The 22,438-nt window shown below is 46.4% G+C and overlaps 1 protein-coding gene across 1 annotated transcript in view; it reads right to left on the reverse strand.

Moving 5' to 3' along the window:
• Positions 1 to 22,438, reverse strand: part of slc35f4 (solute carrier family 35 member F4) — a 234,629-nt gene that overhangs the window by 17,988 nt on the left and 194,203 nt on the right. Inside the window, exon 4 of the mRNA XM_078562696.1 lies at positions 17,903 to 18,028. Coding sequence (XP_078418822.1) covers positions 17,903 to 18,028 — 126 coding nt within the window. The remainder of the gene's footprint in view (positions 1 to 17,902; positions 18,029 to 22,438) is intronic.

Here is a 22,438-nt window from a genome sequence, read left to right on the forward strand (position 1 = left end):
GAGTGAGGATTAACTTTGAGTGTCTGCATCACCTGCCAGCTGACAACCAACATGTACAACCCCAAAACCAGATGGGTGTCATCAGAATTGCTGAGTCAAGGTCCACTTTTTTGGCACATACCAGTTCAAATTGCACGAAACACTGATGCTATAAAGGAACATAGGGCAGAATTTTTCGCTTGGTGGGCGGGCGCGTGCCCGATCTGCTCAAGTGTGAAATAACGCATGTTGACTTTGGCTGAGCATGCTGACGTCAACGCGCACTCTCAATATTTCGCTAGGCAGGTACGCGAGGGAGACAAAGGCACGCCCGCCATTAATTAAGAGGTCAGTTAACGTCCTTCACACACCAATTGTCTACGAGTTTATGTAGCCCGTACGAATTATCAGCCATCGTATGAGCAAAATGGGCAGGCCACAATTTGCAAAAGCATGGGTGGGATAAGAAGGGTCAGCAGCATTGTCAATGTGAGTTGTGAGGAGTTTTGGAGATCGTGTGCTGTTGTTGCTTTTGTGAACTGGACAGCTTCATCTCGCTTCAGAGCATTTCTAGGCTTCATTTTAGGGCTCGATGTTGTCTTCCAGGCCCCCGGAGGATTCAGACCGTGTGGGCCCTTCCAGGTAACAGACAGCCTTCCATAACCCTGGTAATGGGGATTGTAGACTTTGCTCTGAGGAGGAAGAGAGGGGTGGAAGAGAGAGGAGGCCAGATGTCCCAATGCAGCTTTCAGGGGAGCGACCTGTGGGGGGAGAGGCGCAGGCACAAGGGGGGGCAGGGCCAGCTGACAGTCCAAGGCGGAAGGGGCCACAGAAGACGGCACTATTCCGCTGCCAGGGTTTACAGGCGACGATGCAGCTACGTCAATATATCGAGGTGCAATGCCGAAGGAGGCTCTGTCTCTCAAGGGAGACAGTGACCTCCATTTGTCAGAGGATCGGGCCTGAGATCAGCTCCGACTGTGTGGGTGGAAACCCCATGCCAGTGGCTCTGAGGGTCACAGTGGCCCTCAACTTCTATGCCTCTGGCTCTTTCCAGGGTCAGTGGGTGATCTTTGTGGAGTCTCCCAATCAGCTGTCCACAGTTGGATCAAACTAGTGACAGATGTTCCGTTCAGGCATGTATTGACTTTCATTCATTACAGTATGGATGAGGCCAGCCAGACAGAGCGAGCCAGAGGCTTTGCAGTGATTGATAAGGTTCCCCTGCATCCAGGGTGCCATCGGCTGCACGCATGTGGCCATCAAGGCGCCAGCGGGTGAGCCGTGTGCCTTTGTCAACAGGAAGGGATTCCACTCCATGAACATGCAGATAGTGTGTGACCACAAGATGAAGATTCAGCAAGCCTGTGCAAGGTACCCAGGCTGCTCCCATGATGCTTACCTCCTGAGGTACTCCCAGGTGCCGAGGCTCTTCAGTGCTCCAGCCCAACTGGATGGATGGCTGCTGGGTGACAAGGACTATTCCCTGAAAAGGTGGCTCATGACGCCTCTCCATCACCCAAGAACAGAGGCCGAGCAGCGGTACAGTAGGAGCCACGCCTCCATAAGAACAGTGGTAGAGAGAACCATCAATCTTCTCAAGATGCACTCCTGATGCCTGGATCGTTCAGGGGGCACACTGCAATACTCCCCCAGAACGTGTGTCACTGATAGTGGTTGCATGCTGCACTCTCTGCAATCTGGCACTGGAAAGGGGGGATGCAGTGGAGGAAGAGGATGTTGACGCTGCTGTGCAGGCCACAGATGATGAGTCCAGTAGTGAGTCTGAGAAGGAGCTCGGTGAGGAGAACGCTGAGGGCATGGACGCTGACCTGGGTAACCTCCAGGGAGGCAGGGACACCTGGGACGCTTTGATCCAACACTCCTTCAGCTAGCCTACCAAATAAGAACCACCACCACATGCCAGGGCTGCAGGCTCCATTCTCAATCCCTGACTGGGCCATTTCCTTGGCCAACAACATACACTCTGTGCCTGTGCAATAAAGTTTCAGGAAACACACGTCCATCATTACATAATGGCTTACCCTGCACCTACAGAACAAATGAAGCATACTAAGGCCAATAGCACAAAATAAAATCTCATTTAATAGTGCATGTGAAACATAGCTGAAATGACCATTAGCTGGTGTTGTTTAACACATCTTTAAAAAAGTTAAAGTAAAATGGAGGAACAAAATATCACCCGTGATAAGGCCGTCTTGTGCACTGGCGTTGGAGACAGGCTGCTGACTCTGGTGTCTTGTTGACCTTGATGACCTTGGCAGTCATCCCCTGGCCTGTGGAGCCTGTAAAGGCCTGGGAGGGAGCAGCCAGTGCCACGGCTGGCATCTCCCCAGTCGCCGCAGCCTCATCAGGTGCCACGGTCACTGGCAGAGGGGCGGAGGAGCTGCTGGCCTCATCCAGGCCGCCCTGAGAGGAGCCTGAAGAGACAACAGGCAGCTCGTGCGCCAACATGAGGTCATTTTGGACCTCCCTGCTCACCATTGAATGACAGACACCTAGCTGGGATGCTGGGTGCTCAATCCATCTCCCACACGGGCACTGACCAGCTGAGGTCATTGCTGGTGTGAGGACTTGCAGGTCTGAGTACATCCCCAGGAAGCCCTGATTGTGTCCCTGGAACAGCCTCTCCATGAGAGTCATCACTCTCTCCATGGAGGGGGCATTGCGCTCAGCCATGAGGGTCAATGCAATAGTCATGCTCCGCAGGGACTCCTCCCAAATGGACACCATGGCGCACATTCACTCATGTATCTCTGCCAGATCCTCCCGCACACCCTGCTGTCCACCAATGGACAACTCCAGAGGCCCATCATCAGCCATTGACTGAGCATTTTCCTAGTCTCCAGCAGTCCTCCTAGGGCAGTCTCTGCCTCCGCCTGCACCTCAATGTGCACCGAGATGCTAGACAGCGATCTTATGCCCACCAAGGTGCTGGTATCTGCGCTGGTGCCTGCTTGACAGAGATGGTGTGACGCAGGTGCATGCTGAGCACAGTGTCCTCCAGGGTCAGGGGTGGCCCTTCAGGGTCCTCATGGCGATTGCCTGCTGGTCAGCCTAAAAGAGAGAAGAAGGACATGTCATTAGTGTAAGTCAAGACACTGTCATGCCATGCATCCTGATGAAACAGATATCTGCATCATGGTGCCCTCGTCTTTCAATTATCAACGGGGACTCCAGTTTCGAGGCTCACATCAATATAGAGACTACACTAGAATGGTTGCAATAACCAACATTCTCGACTCAATGCACTGCGCTCTTACCTTCGTCTGGCACCCCAACCGGTTGACCGAGGTGCATGCTGCCTCTCGAGCTCCAGTGCCTCCTGCTCATAGCGCATGAGGGTGAGGAGGTGTGGGGGTCACCCGCCAGTCCCTGACCTCTCAATATTGTTATGGGATGCCTTCTTCTGAAAGGATAGAGGACCATTGATTAGTCCACTCTGTATCTGCAGCACCATTGCAGTCTGGCCGACCCCAAATGAGGAGCACTTGGCAGGGCTCATCCAATTCATGGCCCCTGAGCTGCAAGACAGACAAAGCAGCCAGGGCTCAGCCCCTTGGCTAGCTCTGGTGTCATTGACAGTTGCTGCTTGAACTCTGGCACCCCTGAGGTCCACGGGGGGATGGCCAGCCCTTAGCTGTTCTCCACACTGACCCATGCCAACACGGTACTCACCCATCCCGATCACAGTAGATCATTGAAGTGCTTCCAGCACTGCACCCATGTGCACCTCACCAGTCGTGACTGCTCACCCTGGATGCCACCTCCTCCCAAGCCTGTTTGGTGAGGTGCAGGGGCCTCCTCCTCCCGTCTCTGGGGCCAAGGGTACCCCACCTGGCTGCCACCTCCTCCAGGAGGGTAGTGAGGCACTCATCCAAGAAATGAGGGGCCGACTGCCCTGCCGACCTGCCGTGTCCAACTGCACTTAATTGGCCCGCCAGCGTGAAATCGTGGTCCGTTCCCAATCGCAGGCGGCAGTCGCCTTCCTGGCCGCCCGCCCACTCTGCCCATAGTCTTAAAGTTACGATGTCAGGGTAAATCTCAATTAGCCAAGTTTGGGGGTTTTCCAGTCCTGTGTTATACTCAGCCATGTTACTGAACCAGCAGTGAATATACTACAGGGGAATGTTCTACATATTGTAATTATAATAATAAGGTTTAAAAGATTATGATATTTTAGGGATTTTTGGCAGAATTTTACAGCCCTGTCACAGCCAGGGCAGAGCCCTAAAGTGCGGTGAGCCCTCCAAAAGTCCATTGACTTCAGTGGGACTGTAAAATCCCACCGGTGTAAAATTCCACCTTATGTCTTTAATTTAGGCTAAAATGAAAGGGGTAATGTGACCTGTTCTGAAGTCTGCCTGACAGCAAGCCTGGGTGGTTTGACTGACAGAGATTAATGGGGCCCAGATTGTTTTGCTGGGAAAAGGCGCAAGACGTTTACTCTTGGAGAAAACAGCAGCATCCCGTGTGCTATCAAAGGACAGACTGAGAGATTCCAAAATCCCAGAAAAGTGTTGAGAATGTTGGGTTGCAAATTGTTGTGCTTTAAACTGTCCATCTACTTCCCAGATAAGAGAGATTTGAGATCTCAGGAATATCTACCTGGATACAAGGCTGATACGATTCATGTTGCCACAGTGATGGGCTTTGAGATGGGAAGGGTACATAGGAAGCCACAGTGATATCAGGTAACAGGCTTTCCTAAAATCTCATTGAATACCACAGACAGGTTAGTCTGTCAGGATCTGGGAGAGGGATAGCAGCTATAGGCAACACATCACTATGGTTCACCACACAGGAATATGGGTGGGAGCTCGCACTTCCACTGGAAACACCAAATGATTGGGGAGTTAAAAGAGGTTGGAAGATTTTCCTAGCTTTAGCTAGAGGGAGAAGTCTCCAGGAAAACTTGGACCATGAATAGCAGTTCTGGAGTTAAAAGTTTCCAGGCTGGGAAAGAAAAAGATCAGAAGTAAATCCTCGGGAGCTAACAATCATTTTGGACTGATTCTGGAAAAAGTTAATATCTACTTAAAGGACAGCGTAAAGTATACCTGCGAAATGTGTTTCTTCAGTTGCACTAAAAGTAAAAAGGAAAAGGTTCTGTTCTATGGTTTAAAGAATAAGTTGCCTACAAAAATAGTGTTTAGCCAACAGTGCTTTTAGTCTGGTGTTACAGTAAAAGTCTTAAAATGTGAAGTTTTGTTGTGCTATCCTTTCAGGTATTAACTGGAAATTGAAATTTCTTTTTTTGAGAAAAGTTATCAGTCACTGATAACTGCCTGAAGCTTGAATGTGCACTCCTGGCCTCCTCCTCCTTCTAGCTCTCCCTTCCTCCTCAGAGGAGCTGCCTTCAGTGGACAGAACAGATCCCATACCCAGGCTAAGGGAAGGCTTCCTGAAAGCTACAGGCCCGGAAAAGATTCCTCACTGCGGAGTGCTAACCTGAAAGTTAAGAGTCCAGAAAAAGCAGCTGGAATGTGTTCGGAAGTACTACAGATCACACAGGCAAGTTTAAAAAACTTTCTCCAATAAATACTACACAGAGCAAATTCACAGCCCCACTGAGCACTCTTATCCCGCCCGTAGTTGAGGTTAATAGAAATATCTCCTACCCACCTGCCCGTTGCGCCTGTGAGCCGACCTGAAGATTGCACCAGCGCTGAAAAATCAGCATTGATTGAAGACTAAAGGGCCTTAAATGGCCCGTTAATTAATGGCAGGTGCGCGTCGGGCTTCATCACGCGCCCGCCCAGTGAAATATTGCAATGGCGCGCGGTGACATCAGGACACTCACCTGACGTCACCACACATCATTTTACACAGAGGTGTGCGGGGCCCAACCCCTGGCACATCAAACGGAAAATTCTGCCCTAGGCGCATCTTAGGTGGCCAGTTTTGTTTGAACTGGATATCCAGGTTCAGGTCATTAATGTTGGCCTGATATTCCCTAGGTCCAGGCTAACTGGTTGGAAAGAACTGTGTTCAGAATCTAGGGTGAAAATCCAGCTGCTATTGCAGGGCCTCTGATTAAAAGGCTGAATTTTTCCAGGTGAGTTACGGTCCAGATGTCAGCCTCAATTCTGGTTTGTCAACCCAGAAGTGACTGTGGCAGCATGTCAGACACAATCTTTCTGGAAGAGGCCAATTAAGAAGCTGCCTCTAGGAGCCCCAGCCATTTCAGGACAGAGGCAAGGTTCTAGTATTGGGAGGACCATTCACAGAATTTTAATAGTACAACAGGAGGCCATTCGGCCCATCACGTCTGCACCGGCTCTCCAAATAAGCATTATGATCTGATGCCATTGCCCTGCTTTTTCCCTGTACCCCTGCACATTGTTTCTATTCAAATAAACATCTAATGCCCTCTTGAATATCTCGATTGAACCTGCCTCCACCACCTTCCCAGGCAATGCAATCCAGACCCGAACCACTTGATGTGTGAAGAGGTTTTCTCACATTTGCTTCTTTTGCAAATCACTTTAAATCTGTGCCCTCTTGTTCTTGATCCTTTTACGAGCAAGAACAGCTTCTCCCTATCTACTCTGATCAGCCCCCTCATGATTTTGAACATCTCAATCAAATCTCCTCTTGGTCTTCTTCTCTCCAAGGAGAACAGTCCCAATCTCTCCAATCTATCCCCCTGGCTGAAGTTTCTCATACCCGGAACCATTCTTGTAAACCTCTTCTGCACTCTCACCAATGTGTTCACTTCCTTCATATAATGTTGTGTCCAGAACTGTACGCAATACTCCAGCTGAGGTCTAACCAGTGTCTTTTATAAATTCAGCATAACCTCCTTGCTCTTGTACTCTATGCCCCTATTAGTAAAGCCCAGGATACTATATGCTTTATTAACTGCTCTCTCTACCTGTCCTGCCACCTTCAATGATCTATGCACATATACACCCAGGTCTTTCTGCTCCTGCGCCCCCTTCAAAATTTCACCCCTTATTTTGTATTGTCTGTCCATGTTCTACCAAAATGCATCACCTCACACTTCTCCACATTGAACTTCATCTGCCTACTCCACCAACTTGTCTATGTCCTTTTGAAGTTCTACACTGTCTTCCTCACAGTTTACAACACTCCCAAGTTTCCTGTCATCTGCAAACTTTGAAATTGCCCCCTGCACACCAAGATCTAGATCATTAATAAATATCAGGAAAAGCAAGAGTACCAATACTGACCCCTGGGGAACCCTACTACAAACCTTCCTCTAGCCCGAAAAATATCCATTGACCATTACTCTGCTTCCTATTTTTTAGTCAATTTTGTATCCATGTTGCTACTGTCCCTTTTATTTCATGAGCAATAACTTTGCTCACAAGTCTGTTGTGTGGCACTGTATCAAATGCCTTTTGAAAGTCCATGTACACCACATCACCAGTATTACCTTCGTCGACCTTTTCTATTACGTCTTTAAAAAACTCCAGCAAGTTAGTTAAACACGATTTCCCCTTTGTTGGCTCTTCCTTATCAACCCATATTTTTCCATATGACTACTAATTCTATCCCGAATAATTGTTTCTAGAATCTTGCCCACCAGTAAAGTTAAACTGAATGGTTAGTAATTGCTAGGTTTATCCTTACAACCTTTTTTGAATAAAGGCGTAATGTTTGCAATTCTCCAGTCCTCTGGCACCTCCCTCGAGCCTAGGGAAGACTGAAAAATTATGGCCTGTGCCCCTGCAATTTCTACTCTCATTTCCTTCAATATCCTTGGATGCATCTCATCCAGTCCTTGTCAACTTGAAGTACTAACAGTCTATTCAACACTTCCTCATCAATTTTCAACCCTTCTAGTTTCCTCGTCTGTCACCATGGCCTGGTAGCATCTACCTCCTTAGTAAAGACGAATGCAAAGTATTCATTTAATACCTCAGCCATGGCCCCTTCTTCCATGTGTAAATTCCCTTCTAGATCCCTAATCGGCCCTACTCCTCCTTTTACCACCCTTTTACTATTTATATGGCTCTGGAAGACTTTGGGACTCCCCTTCATGTTGGCTTCCAGTCTTTTCTCATAATCCCTCTTTGCTTCTTTAATATGTTTTTTCACCTCCCCTCTGAACCTTCTGCATTCCTCTTGGTTCTCAATTGTATTTTCTATCTGACACCTGTCATAAGCATGCTTTTTCTTTTTTATCTTAATTTTTATCTCCTTTTTCATCTAGGGAGCTCTAGGTTTGTTTGCCCTACCTTTCCCTTTCAATGGAATATACCTTGACTGTACCCGAACCAATTCTTTTTTGAAGGTAGCCCATTGTTCAGCTAGTTTTTCCCACCAATCTTTCATTCCAGTCTATCTGACCTAGCTCTGTTCAAGCCCATCGACTCCCATCCAGTTAATTACTCTTACTCTGGATTGCCTATCATCCTTTTCTATCATCATCCTAAAATGTATAATACAATGTTCACTGTCTCCTAAATGTTGCCCCACTGACACTTGACCTACTTGGCCCACCTCATTTCCAAGAACCAGGTTCAATAGTGTGTCTTTTGTTGGATCGGGCACATACTGCTGTAGAAAGTTTTCCTGAACACAATCTAGGACCTTTTGCCCCTCTCCACCCTTTACACCACCACTGTTCCAGTCTATATTGGGGTAATTAAAGTCCCCATTATAATTACTCTATAATGCTTGCATCTTTCTGTAATTTCCCTGCAGATTTGTTCTTTTATGTCCTTCTCACTAGTTGGTGGTCTATAGACTACACTGAGCAATGTAATTGCCCCCTTTTTGTTCCTTAGCCAAATTGATTCTGTCCTTGAACCCTGTGGGATATCCTCTTTCTCCAGCACTACAATGCTCTCCTTAACCAATACCGCCATCCCTCCTCCTTTCCTTCCTTTTCTATCTTTTCTGAACACTTTGTACCAGGGAATATTTAAGGAACTCAGTCCCAGCTCTGTTCAGGTGCAACCCGTCCGGCTTGTACAGGTGCCATCTCCCCCAGAGCCAGTCCCAGTGTCCCAGGAATCTAAAGCCCTCTCTTCTGCACCATCTTTCCAGCCACACATTCATATGCCTTATCCTCCTATTTCTGTACTCACTGGCATGTGGTACTGGGAGTAATCCGGAGATTACTACTATTGAGGTACTGCTTGCTAATTTTCTACCTAGCTCCCTAAATTCTGATTGCAGGACCACATCCCCCTTCCTATCTAAGTCATTAGTACCGATGTGGACCACGACCTCTGGCTGTTCACCCTCCCCCAGAAGAATGTCCTGCAGTCGCTCTGTGACATCCTTGACCCTTAAACTGCGGTGTGACCACCTCTCTGAATGTGCTATCCACATAGATCTCAGCCTCACCGATGCTCCACAGTGACTCCAGCCGTCGCTCGAGCTCTGCAACCCCGAGCTCAAGTTTCTACAGCTGGCAGCACTTCCTGCACAAGTGGTCATCTAGGACACCAGTAGCATCCATGACTTCGCACATATTACAGGGCATGCATTCTACTCGACTGAGCTGCTCTGCCATGTCTTAACTCTACTCCCTTACGTTAATTTTATTCTACTTTGGATTATTTACATTACTTTACCATATTGGCCCTAAACTTCCCTTATTCCTGGCACTTCTCAGTTAAATCCAAGTAGAGCAACTTGTTTAAAAATATTACACTTTTCTAATTTACTCACCAGGTCCTACTTGCCAAGGCTCTTCCTTCTGAGGAAAGGTAGAAAAGGAAAGGAGCACCTCCTCCCTCCTCACCGAACGCCCTCAGTCACCTGCTCTCGAACTCTCGCTGCTTCTCGTGCTGTTTTTATAGCTCCTCTGCTGTCCTCTAGATGCTGCCCACTGCCTGTTCCAGGGTCCTCCTCTCACACTCTCCTCTAGATGCTGCTAACTGTCTGTCCCAGGGTCCTCCTCTCAAACTCTCCTCTAGGTGCTGCTGACTGCCTGTCCCAGGCCCCTCCTCTCACGCTCTCCTCTTAGCATGGCTCATGAGTAGGGCCACCGGTCACCTTCGCAGTGTGGGTACTGCTGAGGGCCCAGCAGCAGGAGCATAAGCAGCACCATGGAGGCACCTTCATTTGGAGGTCAGCGGCCATTGCATTAAGAGTTAGATTAGTGGAGACATTTGTCTTCATGTAGTGACTGTAATGACACACATTCTGCTTGGGAAGATCTGGGCACTGTGATTTAATGCCAGCAATTTAATAAAAGACCTCAAATGGTTCGCGGCTCCTGCTGTGAAGCCAACCTCTCTCCATTGCAGGGCTCCTGACACACCGAGGCGTCTGTGCGCCAACAAAAAATTACAATCCAATTCCACGTGCGAACATACAAATTAGGAGCTGGAGTAGGCCATTCAGCCCCTCAAGCCTGCTCCGCCATTTGATAAGATCATGGCTGGTCTGACTGTAGCCTCAACTCTACTTTCATGGCTACCCCATTTAATTTTTGACTTTCTTGTTAATCAAAAACCTAACTAACTCAGCCTTGAAAATATTCAGTGACCCTGCCTCCACTGCTCTTTGGGGAAGTGAATTCCACAGACTAATGGCTATCAGAGAAAAAGATTCTCCTCATCTCCATCTAAAATGGGAGAGCCCTTATTTTTAAGCAGTGTCCCTTAGTTCTAATCTCTCCTATAAGGGGAAACATTGTCTCAGCTTCCACCAAGTCAAGTCCCCTCAGGATCTTTTATGTTTCAATAAGATCACTTCTCATTCTTCAATGGATACAGACCCAATCTTTCCTCATAAGATAACCCCTTCATCCTAGGAATCTGTCAAGTGAACCTTTTCTGAACAACTTCTAATGCAATTATATCCTTTCTTAAATAAGGAGATCAAAACTGTACACAGTGCTCCAGAAGTGGTCTCACCAACTCCCTGTACTACTGTAACAAAACTTCCCTATTTTTATACTCAATTCTCAGTGCAATAAACATTAACATTCCATTTGCCTTCCAAATCACTGGCTGGCTGCATACCAGCTTTTCCTGATTCATGCACCAGGACACCCAGATTTCTCAGTTCTGCAATCCCTCTCCATTTAAATAATTACCTTGCCTTTCTATTCTTCCTGCCAAAGTGGACCAAATTCACATTTTCCACATTATACTCCATCTATCAATTTTTTGCCCACTCAATTAACCTATCCATGCCCCTTTGAGGACACATCATGTCCTCTTCACAACCTACTCTCCTACCTTTCTTTATGTCATTAGCAAATTTAGCAACCATACATTTGGTCCCTTTATCCCAGTTATTAATATAGATTGTAAATAGTTGAGGCCCCAGCACTGATCGCTGATGCACTTCACCAGTTACAGCTTGCCAAGCCGAAAATGACACATGAATCCCTACTCTGCTTGCTGTTAGCTAACCAATCCTCTATGCATGCTAATGTACCATGCCCCTTATACCATGAGTTCCACAATAGGGCTAATTGCCCTAAAAAGTGCCTAATTGGCTACCCGCCACTGTTCAACAGGTAGCTGTTGCTGCTGGCAGCCCATCTTCAGGAAAAGCACAAAGAAGTGAGAACATGTGGCAGAGCCAGACTAACATGAACCAATCAAATTTTCCTCGTTTCCCTGCCCTGACCTTCAAAACCACTTTCGCGCGGCTGGGAAATTCAGCCCTTTGATGTTGTCCCTCCAGATAGAAGAAAGCAATGACCTTTTGGTTGGTCTCCTCGAGGTACCCTGGCTCCACTCAAGATTCTTTTACTTGTCCGGTTGACTATGACCTACCACAGCAAACAGGTGGGCACACTACAGGAACTTGGCAGCTGGATCAGGTTCTAACAAAATGTTATTTTTTTTCTCACCAAATGATTTTTTTTTTCCCCTCAATCCAAACAGATATGGTATCACACAGTAACTGTCCCAGAAGGAATTGATTAAATGCCATATGTGCTGTTACATTCCAGCAAGTACAATCTCTTGGGAGATTTATTAGCAGATTAAATTTGGAAGGGCTGCTGACACTGCTAAGAGCTAAATTAGGCAAACTGTGAAATTCCCCATCTTACTGAAGCTTGAGTAATCAGTTTGAATTCAAGGTCCCTTGGTGCTCCTGTTGAACTATGACTTTTCAAAATAGAGAAGCTTAACCAATCAACAGGGAGCAATGCAGTGTGAATTTTATAGTCTTAAATGGGTATAGATTTGAATAGTAACATAAAATGGGCGATATTGTATCAGTAGCTATTGTACACCTGCTCAATATTCAGTTCCATTTGCTTCAATAGAATTTATTAGAATAACAATCTGGTGATGTGATACTGCCTGTTTTGTGTTAGCAATCCAAATTTTTACCCCATATATCCATCTCCTCTATTACTCTAAGCATTGATATATATTCCGCTCTTTTATTCTGGGTCTCTTTAGGATTTTAAAATCACAGAAGCAGTCAGCAGTAGCATGTAGCATGTTATAAGATCAAGAATCAGACTTTACAAACAGGAAGCTAAATAAACAGGTTTCTCAGAAAGGTATTTGGTGACTGATGCCAATTTGACCTCATTATCTCTGTTTTCTGCTCATTAGTACAGTATTGCTATGGGAACAGCTTGGGCTGTCTGACCTGCAGCTATCAGTGTGATAGACCCTTGTGGCGATTCCAACCTGTTTTCCTCCACCAGGTGTAACAAAATTAAATAGCAGCGACACTGGGATAACGATCCATGAAAATCTATTTTGCAAATTAATAATAATTTGCACTGTTTTTGTAAAATAGGAGCCTGCTTCATGTTGACTGTTGAGGTCTGCAGCAGTAACTAGTATCAAGATAATTTGCCAGCTATGAAATTAGAAAACTAAGGTCTCAATTTCAATTATATTCTGCTCAAACCTGTTAGTCCAGTATTTCTCAGAGCCAGATTTGATAATTTTCTTTTATGTTTTTACATGGGGAAGGAAAAGTACTTCCATTTATATAGCACCTTCCACAACTTGAGGATATCCCAAAGTGCTTCACAGCCAATGGAAGGAAATGTAACAATCGACAGTGACCCTCAAAATTATATCCGAGTTATTCTGACAGTGCATGGTAGAACATTGGAGAGTGGTAAATGTAATACCCTTTTTCAAACATGCAGACAGAGCTAAGTTGGGTAATTACAGGGCAGTTAATTTAAAATCCGTGGTCAGAAAATATTGGGATCTTTAATCAAGGTGAAATGACAAAATATCTAAATAAAAAGAATTGAATACAGCCAACACTAAATTCAGAAAAGAATGTCGTGTGCGACAAACCTTAAAGACGACAGATATGATGGATGGGGGAAATACAGTGGATGTGATGCACATTACCATTGACAAAATATTACAGAGGATACTATTGCAGAGGATAAAGGGATACAGAATTAAGAGAAGTCTAGCAAGCTGAATTAAAAATTAGGGAGAAGGGGAAGGACTTAAGGTCAGATCCTCAGAGCAATTGGACGTTGATAGCCCAAAGCTCCATTTTAGGAACACTTCCGTTCACTGATTTGAATATAGGAACTAGAGGGAGCAGTGTCCATTGTTGCAGACAGTACTAAAAAAGACATGAATGAGCAGAATTTTATTTGAACTGGCCTGTTCATAGTGGGGTTTGGTTGGGGGTTGCAGAGGGGAGTGTGGGGGCAGCAGGTTGGGATCCAATCATGGAAGCAGTCGGCTGTTTAACTCAGCCATAGCATTAACATCTCGCTTCTGGGTGCCCTAACCAATCACAGCAAGTGGGAGTGAGGATGACCCACTCCTGTCAACGAGAGGATCTCTATTTAGAGGGACCCTGGCAGGTGTTGGGGGGTTTGGAATGGCTGCATGGAACGTTGATTTAGAAGGTTGCAGGGATAAAGATGGAAGCACGCCGTGGGAAGGCTGCCCCCATTTTTCTGATTTTTTCCTGGAGCTGATGATGGAGGGGGTGAGGACCTGAAGAAGCATGTTGTTTCCTACAGAAGGGAGGAAGAGGCCAGCCATACAGACTAAAAAGGCATGGCTGGAAATCTTTGAGGAGGTCAGCAGCAGAAGGCGTGATCCCTGGAACATAGACAGTGCCACAAGAGGTTTAATGACCCCATAATGGCAGAAAAGGGAAGGGGCGGGCCATTTTCAGGTGCCAACCCTTACTGTCTGACTTCCTCATCATTCTCCCGCATATCGCTCTGCAGAACAACACACCTTGAAACTTCATTCATTCCTCTCTCTTGAGACACCTCGTCACATCCCCATCTGGACACCCAACACTCACACTCATCCTGGTCTTAATGGCATATCACATTCATCCCTCACAGTCACTCTCCATAACTGTTTGTCATTCTATCATCACCATACATTCCACTTCTCACATTCAATACCCTGCTTTCTCTCATTGCAGAAGAGAGGGCACAACTCCAGAGAGAGGCAGAGAACCAGAGGTGGGTGGTGGGGTGCTCTGCAGTTGTGGCTACACTAACTGTTGCAGAAGTGGAGATGTTTGATATCGGCAGGGTGGTACACTCGATGGGCGTAGAAGATGGTGTGATGGGGATCTCCCACAGACCTGGTGACAAAGATGATGTCACACTGCCAGTTGGCACATTACAGTCACTCCTATTGAATTATTGTCACCAGCAGCTGAAATGTCAATATCGGCACAACGTAGATTTTGAACTGTTTTTTCCATGTCAGTTTTCATTAATGTCTTTGGTCATCCACAGGTCCTACAAGAGGAATAAAAGAACTGCAGCAGGGGGAAGCTGAAGAGTCCCCAGAGCACCATCACATGAACATTGTGCACCCTCCACCAATGCAGAAGGAGACACTTCATGGGTACCCAATAGAGATAGCTAGATTGTCACATAGTGAGGTGCACATCAAATGTGAGCTGGGGCAGGTGCTGGAGACAGGGATAGCAGTGGAGAGTCCCGCTGGAAGGTGCAGCATACTCCAAGCTCTTCTCAGCTGGATGCAGATCCTGCACATCGGGGGTCACCCACGAAGATGGCACTTCTGGAGCAGCAATGGGAAATCTGAGAGGTTCTGTCACCCTTTCCAGAGACACATCCTTGGAGAGAGGGTGCTATGATATCTCAGACATTTGATCTAATGCCCACCTCCATGGAAAGAGTGGCCAGCTACATCGAGAACCTGACATAGCAGGCAACTGTGTGCATGCTTGCAGACAGGAGAGGGAATACTTCTTAGTTGCTTAAGGGGATTCACTTTGCTGTTTATAACAAAGTCAATGTTGTTATGTATGTGAAATTGTAAATAAATCAAACGCTTTATTCGAACTCTCCATTATCCTGCCCCCTCTGTTGTTGCATTCCGATTTTCAAATGGGCATTAGCCTTCAGGAGAATAGTATGACCTGAGTGGAGGATGAGCAACTGTGTGAATGTGATGGAAGGATTTATGACTGTGGGGATGATTTGTGTTGGGATGGGGCAAGATGGAGTGCCATATGGTTTCATATACCCAGTTTATCTGAAGCATGCCTGGTAAACTGGCCACATCAAGCTCCTCCTCTTCCTTGGACAATGCTGAGCAGTCTGCACCTTCCTCCTCCTGCAGCTGTACTCATCTCTACAGTGCAATGTTGTGCAAGGCACAGCAGTCCACAACCATCCCAGAGACCATGGCCGGCGTATACTGAAGGGTGTCCAGATCTGGCAAATAATAGCAAATCTATAAAAAAACCTTAGCAAGATGATAGTTGGAGCACTTTGTGCAAATTTTGGCTGCAAACAATGGAAGGATGTTGCAGTATTATAGGGAATGCAGGACAGGTATGAGTGGGAAGCCTGGCCTGCAGGCACAAGAACTTCAACTTATATTGCATTGCCTCCTTATAATAAGGTACTGGCAAATCTGCCTCTTGCAAACGGGTTCATCCCAGTTCCCCCAAGCCCCCTTCCATTAACACTGGAAGTGGATATGCTGGAGACCCACCCTGGGGATTAAAATTGAGCCTATTCTTTCCTTAGGGACAAAATTAAAACAGAGAATCCCAGGGATTTCTGAATATGTACAGCGAAACTGGAGGTGAAGTGAACTCCTATTAAGTAAACCCCTGGGGCTGCCACAATCACAATCTGTACCTCTAGGCTTTGAAATATTCCTATATTTTGCATTTAAGACTTTTAGCCAGGTGATGTAAAGCTAATTAGTTACTTCAGAGGAACTGCAATATTTTTCTATGATAGTTTGAAGTTAGAGAACTTCCTTCCAACACCTGAGGACATCGGAGGAAGCCAAGGTACATGTATACGTTGTAAAATATAACATTTGGGTTATTTCTCTTTAAATGAATTCATTTAAAGACTGCATTTAACATTTTAACGTCTTTTTTGTAAATTAAAACTGAAGAACAGCAAATGTCTTTGTCCATCAGTAATGAGTTTGGTGGACACTACGAACATTAGTGGACTAATAATCAATACACAAGTTGTGTAATGTACTTTTAGTATGAGCTCTTTCTGTTTTATATTATCATTTAATTATAAAGATTCTTTTTGTCCAGAAATTGCTGTTTCTTTTTGGTAAAATCCATAATTGCAGAGATTTTGGCATGAGAGTACGTTAAATACAAGTAGATTACTGAAGATGGGTAACCATTAATTTTCAAGGTACACAACTATGTGAGGACATCTGAATTATCTGCGTATGGAATTACTGATAGATATTAAATAAGAGGAAAGTTCCACCAACTTTGGAAATAGCAACAATCGCATTAATACTGAAGGGGCAATGTATCTTTCAGGGACTGATATAAATACATTGGGCCCATCCACTGGCTGGAGAGCCAGTGGCAACCCCACCGTGGCCATTGTTCGCCCCCTGTCAGGCACTTACCTGGCTGGCAATGGGGTCCTTGGCGCCTTTAGTGGCAGCTCTCCAGTACTGGCAGCTCTCCAGTACTGGCAGTGCCATCAAGAGCAATGGCCACTGCCAGCATTGCAGTAGGCCCATGCTGATGATTGTCGCTAGAGGTCCAGAGGGAAGGTAGGTGAGGCCGATGGCAGGGGGGGGTGGTGGGGGGGGGAACTGGTGGGGGTGGTGGGGAGGGGTGGGGGTGGGGGGGGGTAGTTCAAAGGGCAGGTGGGGAGTGGGGTTCTTCACACATGGGTGGCACTTGCCACTTGCAAGTCTGTCCATTGGGCATGAGCTGCCCAAGTATGAAGGATGTCCCCTCCACCAGGCTGCAGGCATACCTGCCAGGATTTACCTGGTCGGTTGCCTATATGGCATGGCCCCTGCCTATGGCCACTTAAGGGGCTTAACTGCCCCCCGGGCGGGAAGGCCGTCCACAACCCTTCCCATCTAGCCTTAATTGGGGAAGAGGGGGCTGGAGTTTGGAAGGTGACAGTGTCTCCATCCTGCACCTCCCCACCTCCCAGCCCGCCTTTGGGGGAGCATTAAATTCCCCACCCATTGCTCGGTAAATTTGACAAAAATCAGTAAGTATTATTGTTCATTTCCTACAACGAGCATGAAAAATTTTTCATAATTACTCTCTGCAGGGTCATTGCTCTTAAAGACAAGATTTTTTGAGAGAGCATCCTTGTAGAATAGTTTTCAAAGTAAACTCAACAAAGTAGTCATGTATGATAATGAATGTTAAAGTGGGAATTAGCATCAGCATTATCACTGACTCACCCTCTCAGTGAATTCCATTTCATTTCAAGTTTGGGATGTATACCAATGTTAATTCTGAAGTTTCTAAATAGGTTTCCAAATAACAGGTGTATCAAAAAAAGTAGAACGGCTTCAGATTTTGATGGGAGATGAAGCGACTACAGTGTACAGCTGGTAAAACTTGGCCTAGCAAAGTTGTGTAACAAAATTCACCTTGCCACAGTCATATTAACCGAGCACTGAATGTCAATATTAAGAGATAAGAGCCTTTATCCCAGAACCACAAAAGAGATTACTGTTTTGGAGTTACAAGTTGGTACATTTACCTTGTATAATGCTGATGTGGAGGCAGATCCAACAGCCAGTGCTACTCCAATGATTGAATCACCGTGGAAACCATCTGCATATGCCATCATCACAATCCCAGTAATTGCCATGATTGTAGCAACTATCTAGAGGAGGGCAAGAGAATTGAAAATGGTTTAGGCATGCTTTAAAAAAATCCTGCTAGATTAAAGTGAACAAATCGCCATGGTACCATAACAACAACCGCAAAGAACTTCTGTCCCAGTATTTCAAAATGTTCATATTTTTCTATAGTCCCCATGCAGATGCCAGGTTTAGCTAATCACAATACATTGATGTGACTTGCATTACACATGAATGGATTTTAGTAATTAGGAAAGCCCATTTCAATTTACAGATTTAATTTCAATAATTTTAGTTTTTGACAGAAAAGGCACTTTTTAGGGCTTCTCCCAGAGATTGGGAAATGATGTAAATTATTTTAAAATTAAAAGTAAAAGCTTTTGTAGACATTTGGCAGTATTTGAGTGCAGGATTGCCTATATATGATTATATTTTGCTGTTAACAAATTTTTCCATACATTGTTTCCATCCATACCACAGGATATTTTCGACTTCTCTAACTTGCTGTACAAATGTTTTATGCAGATAGATCTAGTCAAAAACCTGGCACATGTTCCATATCCTCTTGCATGCACTTTGAGTTGGCTTCCTTCCAAAACTATGCTGAGAGAAACTGATCCTGTGGACTCCTGCTCATTTCAGTGTTCAGGCAGTACTGGAAGTACCAAATTAATATTTTATTCTTTTATTATCTTTTATAAAAGGTCGCATCACATAATTATGAAAATAACACTTCATTAAAATAAATTATGAAAATCTCCATAATTTTGTTCAGACGGTAAAGCTGCCTTCAGTATTCTGATGCTGACATGCAGCACAAAGCAGCAGTACAAGAAATTTGCAGCAGGTTAACTATCCATCCTTTCACCTGAAGAGGTGTAAATTCCCCAGAAACCTGAGGGACTGGCGCCTGTGCTACCTACCTAGCTAAGATGGCCTTCAGTTACCACACTGGTGTGCTTGCTTCTCTCACTATCTATGTCACCACTGATAACACAGCATTGAAGCAAGGATTGCATTGACACTTAGAGAGAGCACAAAGGTATCAAAGGATAAAGTCACATCATATAAGGAATAGGATGCAAGGGTAGATTACATAATACACAAATTACACAGAGTATTGATGTTGATCATCTTTGATTTTTTAAAAATCCTTTAATGCAACCTTGGTGAAAGCAGAAAACATTAATAGTATTGAAGCTCACATGTGGTTATACAAAGTGAGAAACATGATCGTTTGAATAAGAAATAGCATTTGCCTTTAGTTCCTGAGATAGGTCCACAGAGGTCTCATATGGTGTGGCTGAATTGTGCAGAATATAGCATATTGTGTAAATTTTGCAAAGTTTTTATGCTGCGTACTATTAAGCTTTTTCAGGTCTGCTCAGAAGCTCTCCTTCAAGAAAGGAAAATATTTCTACTTCAGAGCATATCGTTTTATGAGGCTTGTTATATCTTTACTGACTAAGAATACAAGAATTATATCATAACATTATGCACCTGACCAGTTCACATCTATCATCACTCAGAAGCAATCTATGTACTCCACAATTTCTCTGAAACATTTTGAGCGCAGGCATCAAGATAGAGCCTTTGGTACTTATCCGGTTATCAGAATAAAAAAGTTAAAGATAGTATAAAATTTAAAGACAAAGCATAAATTAGCACAAAGATGGGTGGTAGGTCAGAAGGTTGCTGTTTTTTTTATATTCTGTCCAATGACTAAAAAGTTAATGAGGAGGCAAAAATTGGAGTACGAGAGAAAGCTAGCTAGAAGTATAACGGCAGATAGTAACAGTTTCTATAGACATTTAAAAAAGAAGAGAGAGTTAACAAAGCAGGCATTGGTCCTATAGAAATTGAGTCTGATAATCAAAAATGGAAAATAAGGAGATGGCAGATGAATTGAACAGGTATTTTGCATTGGCCTTCACTATACAGGATACAAGTAACATCCCAGAAATAGCTGTAAATCAGGAAATGGAAGTGAGGGAGAAACTCGAGAAAATTACAATCGCGAGGGAAGTGGTACTGAGCCAATTGTTGGAACTGTGGGCTGACAGGTCCCCGGGTCCTGATGGACTTCATCCTGGGGTCTTAAAAGAAGTGGCTAGTGAGATACTTGATGTATTGGTTTTAATTTTCCAAAAATCCCTAGGGGAGAATTTTCCCCATGTCGGGTGGGCGGTGTGGAGCGGGTGCGGGCAGGCGCGGACCCGATCACCGCCCGCGATCGGGTCTGCGCCATCATTTTAAGTGGGCGGGTTAATTAAGGCTGGCCCAGCGTAGTTCACGACTCCCGTGCATAGCGGGAGTGGGTGGGCAGCAGCGGGCGTGCTCAGACCGCCGGGTCCAATGGCGGCCTGTTTAAATGAAGACCTGGCAGCCTTGGAAAGGCTGCTCACAATGGCTGGGAGAAGAGCACATCAGAGGGGCAATGTGCCTGATGCAAGTCCGGAGGGTAGCAAATCAGGACAGGCCAGGCTGGAGGGTAGGCCATCGGGGCAGGCCAGGCCAGAGGGTAGGCCAGTGGAGCAGTGTGCCCCTCGTTTTTTCTACGAGTGCCTAGCCTCCATCCTGGAGGAGGTGGCAGTGTGGCGGGAGGTCCTTTTTCTGAGGGATGGGAGGTGGAGGCCTCCCCACCTGACCAAACGTGTGTGGGAGGAGGTGGCCGAGCGTGTGAGCTCCCATGATGTGGTGCAGCGCACATGGCTCCAGTGCCGCAAAAGATTCAACGATCTCCTGCACTCGGGAAGGGTGAGCACCATGTTGCCTCAAGTCACTAAATGCAGCGGTCACCCTTTCCCCTAAACCCACCCCCGGCAACTCTAAGTACAGTATCAGCATTGTATCCCTCACTGGGTGGGCCAGCAGAGATTGCCCATTCCTAGTTCACCCTGAGAGGGTTAAGCTAGGATGTGTTCTGCATCCGCAGCATGTGTGACACTGACACCTAGACTATAGAATGGGTTTGAAAGTCAAGGGTCTGCACTTAGGCATAGTGCTGGAACTGTGAAGCATGTCAAAGTCAAGATGCTAACATGCTGGGAGGGGAGCTTCCAGGTGGTGGGGCACCAATCCATCTGCTGGTCTTTGTGCTCCACGTGCTTGTGCCTCTTTGCTTAGCAAAGTTACACCTTGTGGTGCCACATGTGAAGGAGACAGCATATGGGCAATGGTGGTGAGGGTCAGCCCTGGCTTGTTTGGGTGAGTGTGTGGCAGCTGCAGGGTGACGAAGAACTGGAGCCCTGCAATGTCCCACTCTGGCTGGGTTGGCAGGGATGTGATGGGAATCCAGGTACAGGCTGGACTAATCAATGCTCTACTCTCCTTTTCAGGAGAAGACTGTGCACAATGCCTCTGAACGCATTCGGACTGGCGGAGGGAAGGCCCAGTTGGCCATCCTAATACCTTTCGAGCAGCAGGCCATGGATCTGGAGAGGCGCCATGCCCCCAGGTCCACCGGTGGCGGTGAGGCTGGGGTGTCACAGGGAGGTATGTTTGGCGAGCACTCAGGTCACCATGTGTGTCCTAGCAGCCATGGCACTGCTGAATGCTCAGTGATTGAAGTTAACAACATGGGTTTACCATTGATGATGGAAGAATGAGCGCGTATTGATCTGGGGGAGCGGCTTGCAAGTTGACATTGTCTGCACTGTAACTAATCAAATGTTCTTTTTCTTCCTTTCAGCATCACTGGAGCAGGGCCGGGAGGAGGAGGCAGAGGGGCCACCTCTCACCCCTGAAGCCCCCGAGCAAATGCACGCATCAGCGTCACACCATCTCAGCCAGGCAGGCACCAGTGCAGATACTAGCGCCTCAGTGGGAATGAAATCTTCGGCTAGTGTCCCAGGGCATGGCAGTGAGGGCACTTCACACTCGCTTGAGGTGTGGGCAGAGACAGAGAGTGCCCAGGGCGCCACCAGTTGGAAGACTGCTGGGGACCAGGTACATGCTCAATCGGTAGCTGATGATGTGCCTCTGGAGTCATCCATGAGGCAGCGAACGCTAAAAGTGCAGCAGGGTGTGTGGGATGATCTGGTGGAGATACATGAGGCTATGCGTGACATGGTGCCCGTGCTGGAGGAGTCCACATGGAGCATCACCGATGCAATGAGCCTCATGGCCAAGAGCAATGCTTCCTCCATGGAGAGAGTGGTGACTCTCGTGGAGAGGCACCTCCAGGAGAACAATCAGGTCCTCCTGGAGTTGCGCTCAGACCTGCAAGCCCTCACAGTGACATTGGCCTCAGATGGTCAGTGCCATTGTGGGAGATGGTTTGGGCACCAAGTATCCCAGCTCGGTGCCCACCCATCTACGGTGAGCAGGGAGGTCTGAAGCGACTTCACGTCGGCGCAGCAGCTGCCTGTCGTCTTTGCGGGCTCATCTCAGGGCACTCCTGATGAGGGCAGCAGCTCCTCCGCCCCTCTCCC

The sequence above is a fragment of the Cetorhinus maximus genome, chromosome 18, assembly GCF_964194155.1.
Source record: "Cetorhinus maximus chromosome 18, sCetMax3.hap1.1, whole genome shotgun sequence".
NCBI classification, from domain to species: Eukaryota; Metazoa; Chordata; class Chondrichthyes; order Lamniformes; family Cetorhinidae; genus Cetorhinus; species Cetorhinus maximus.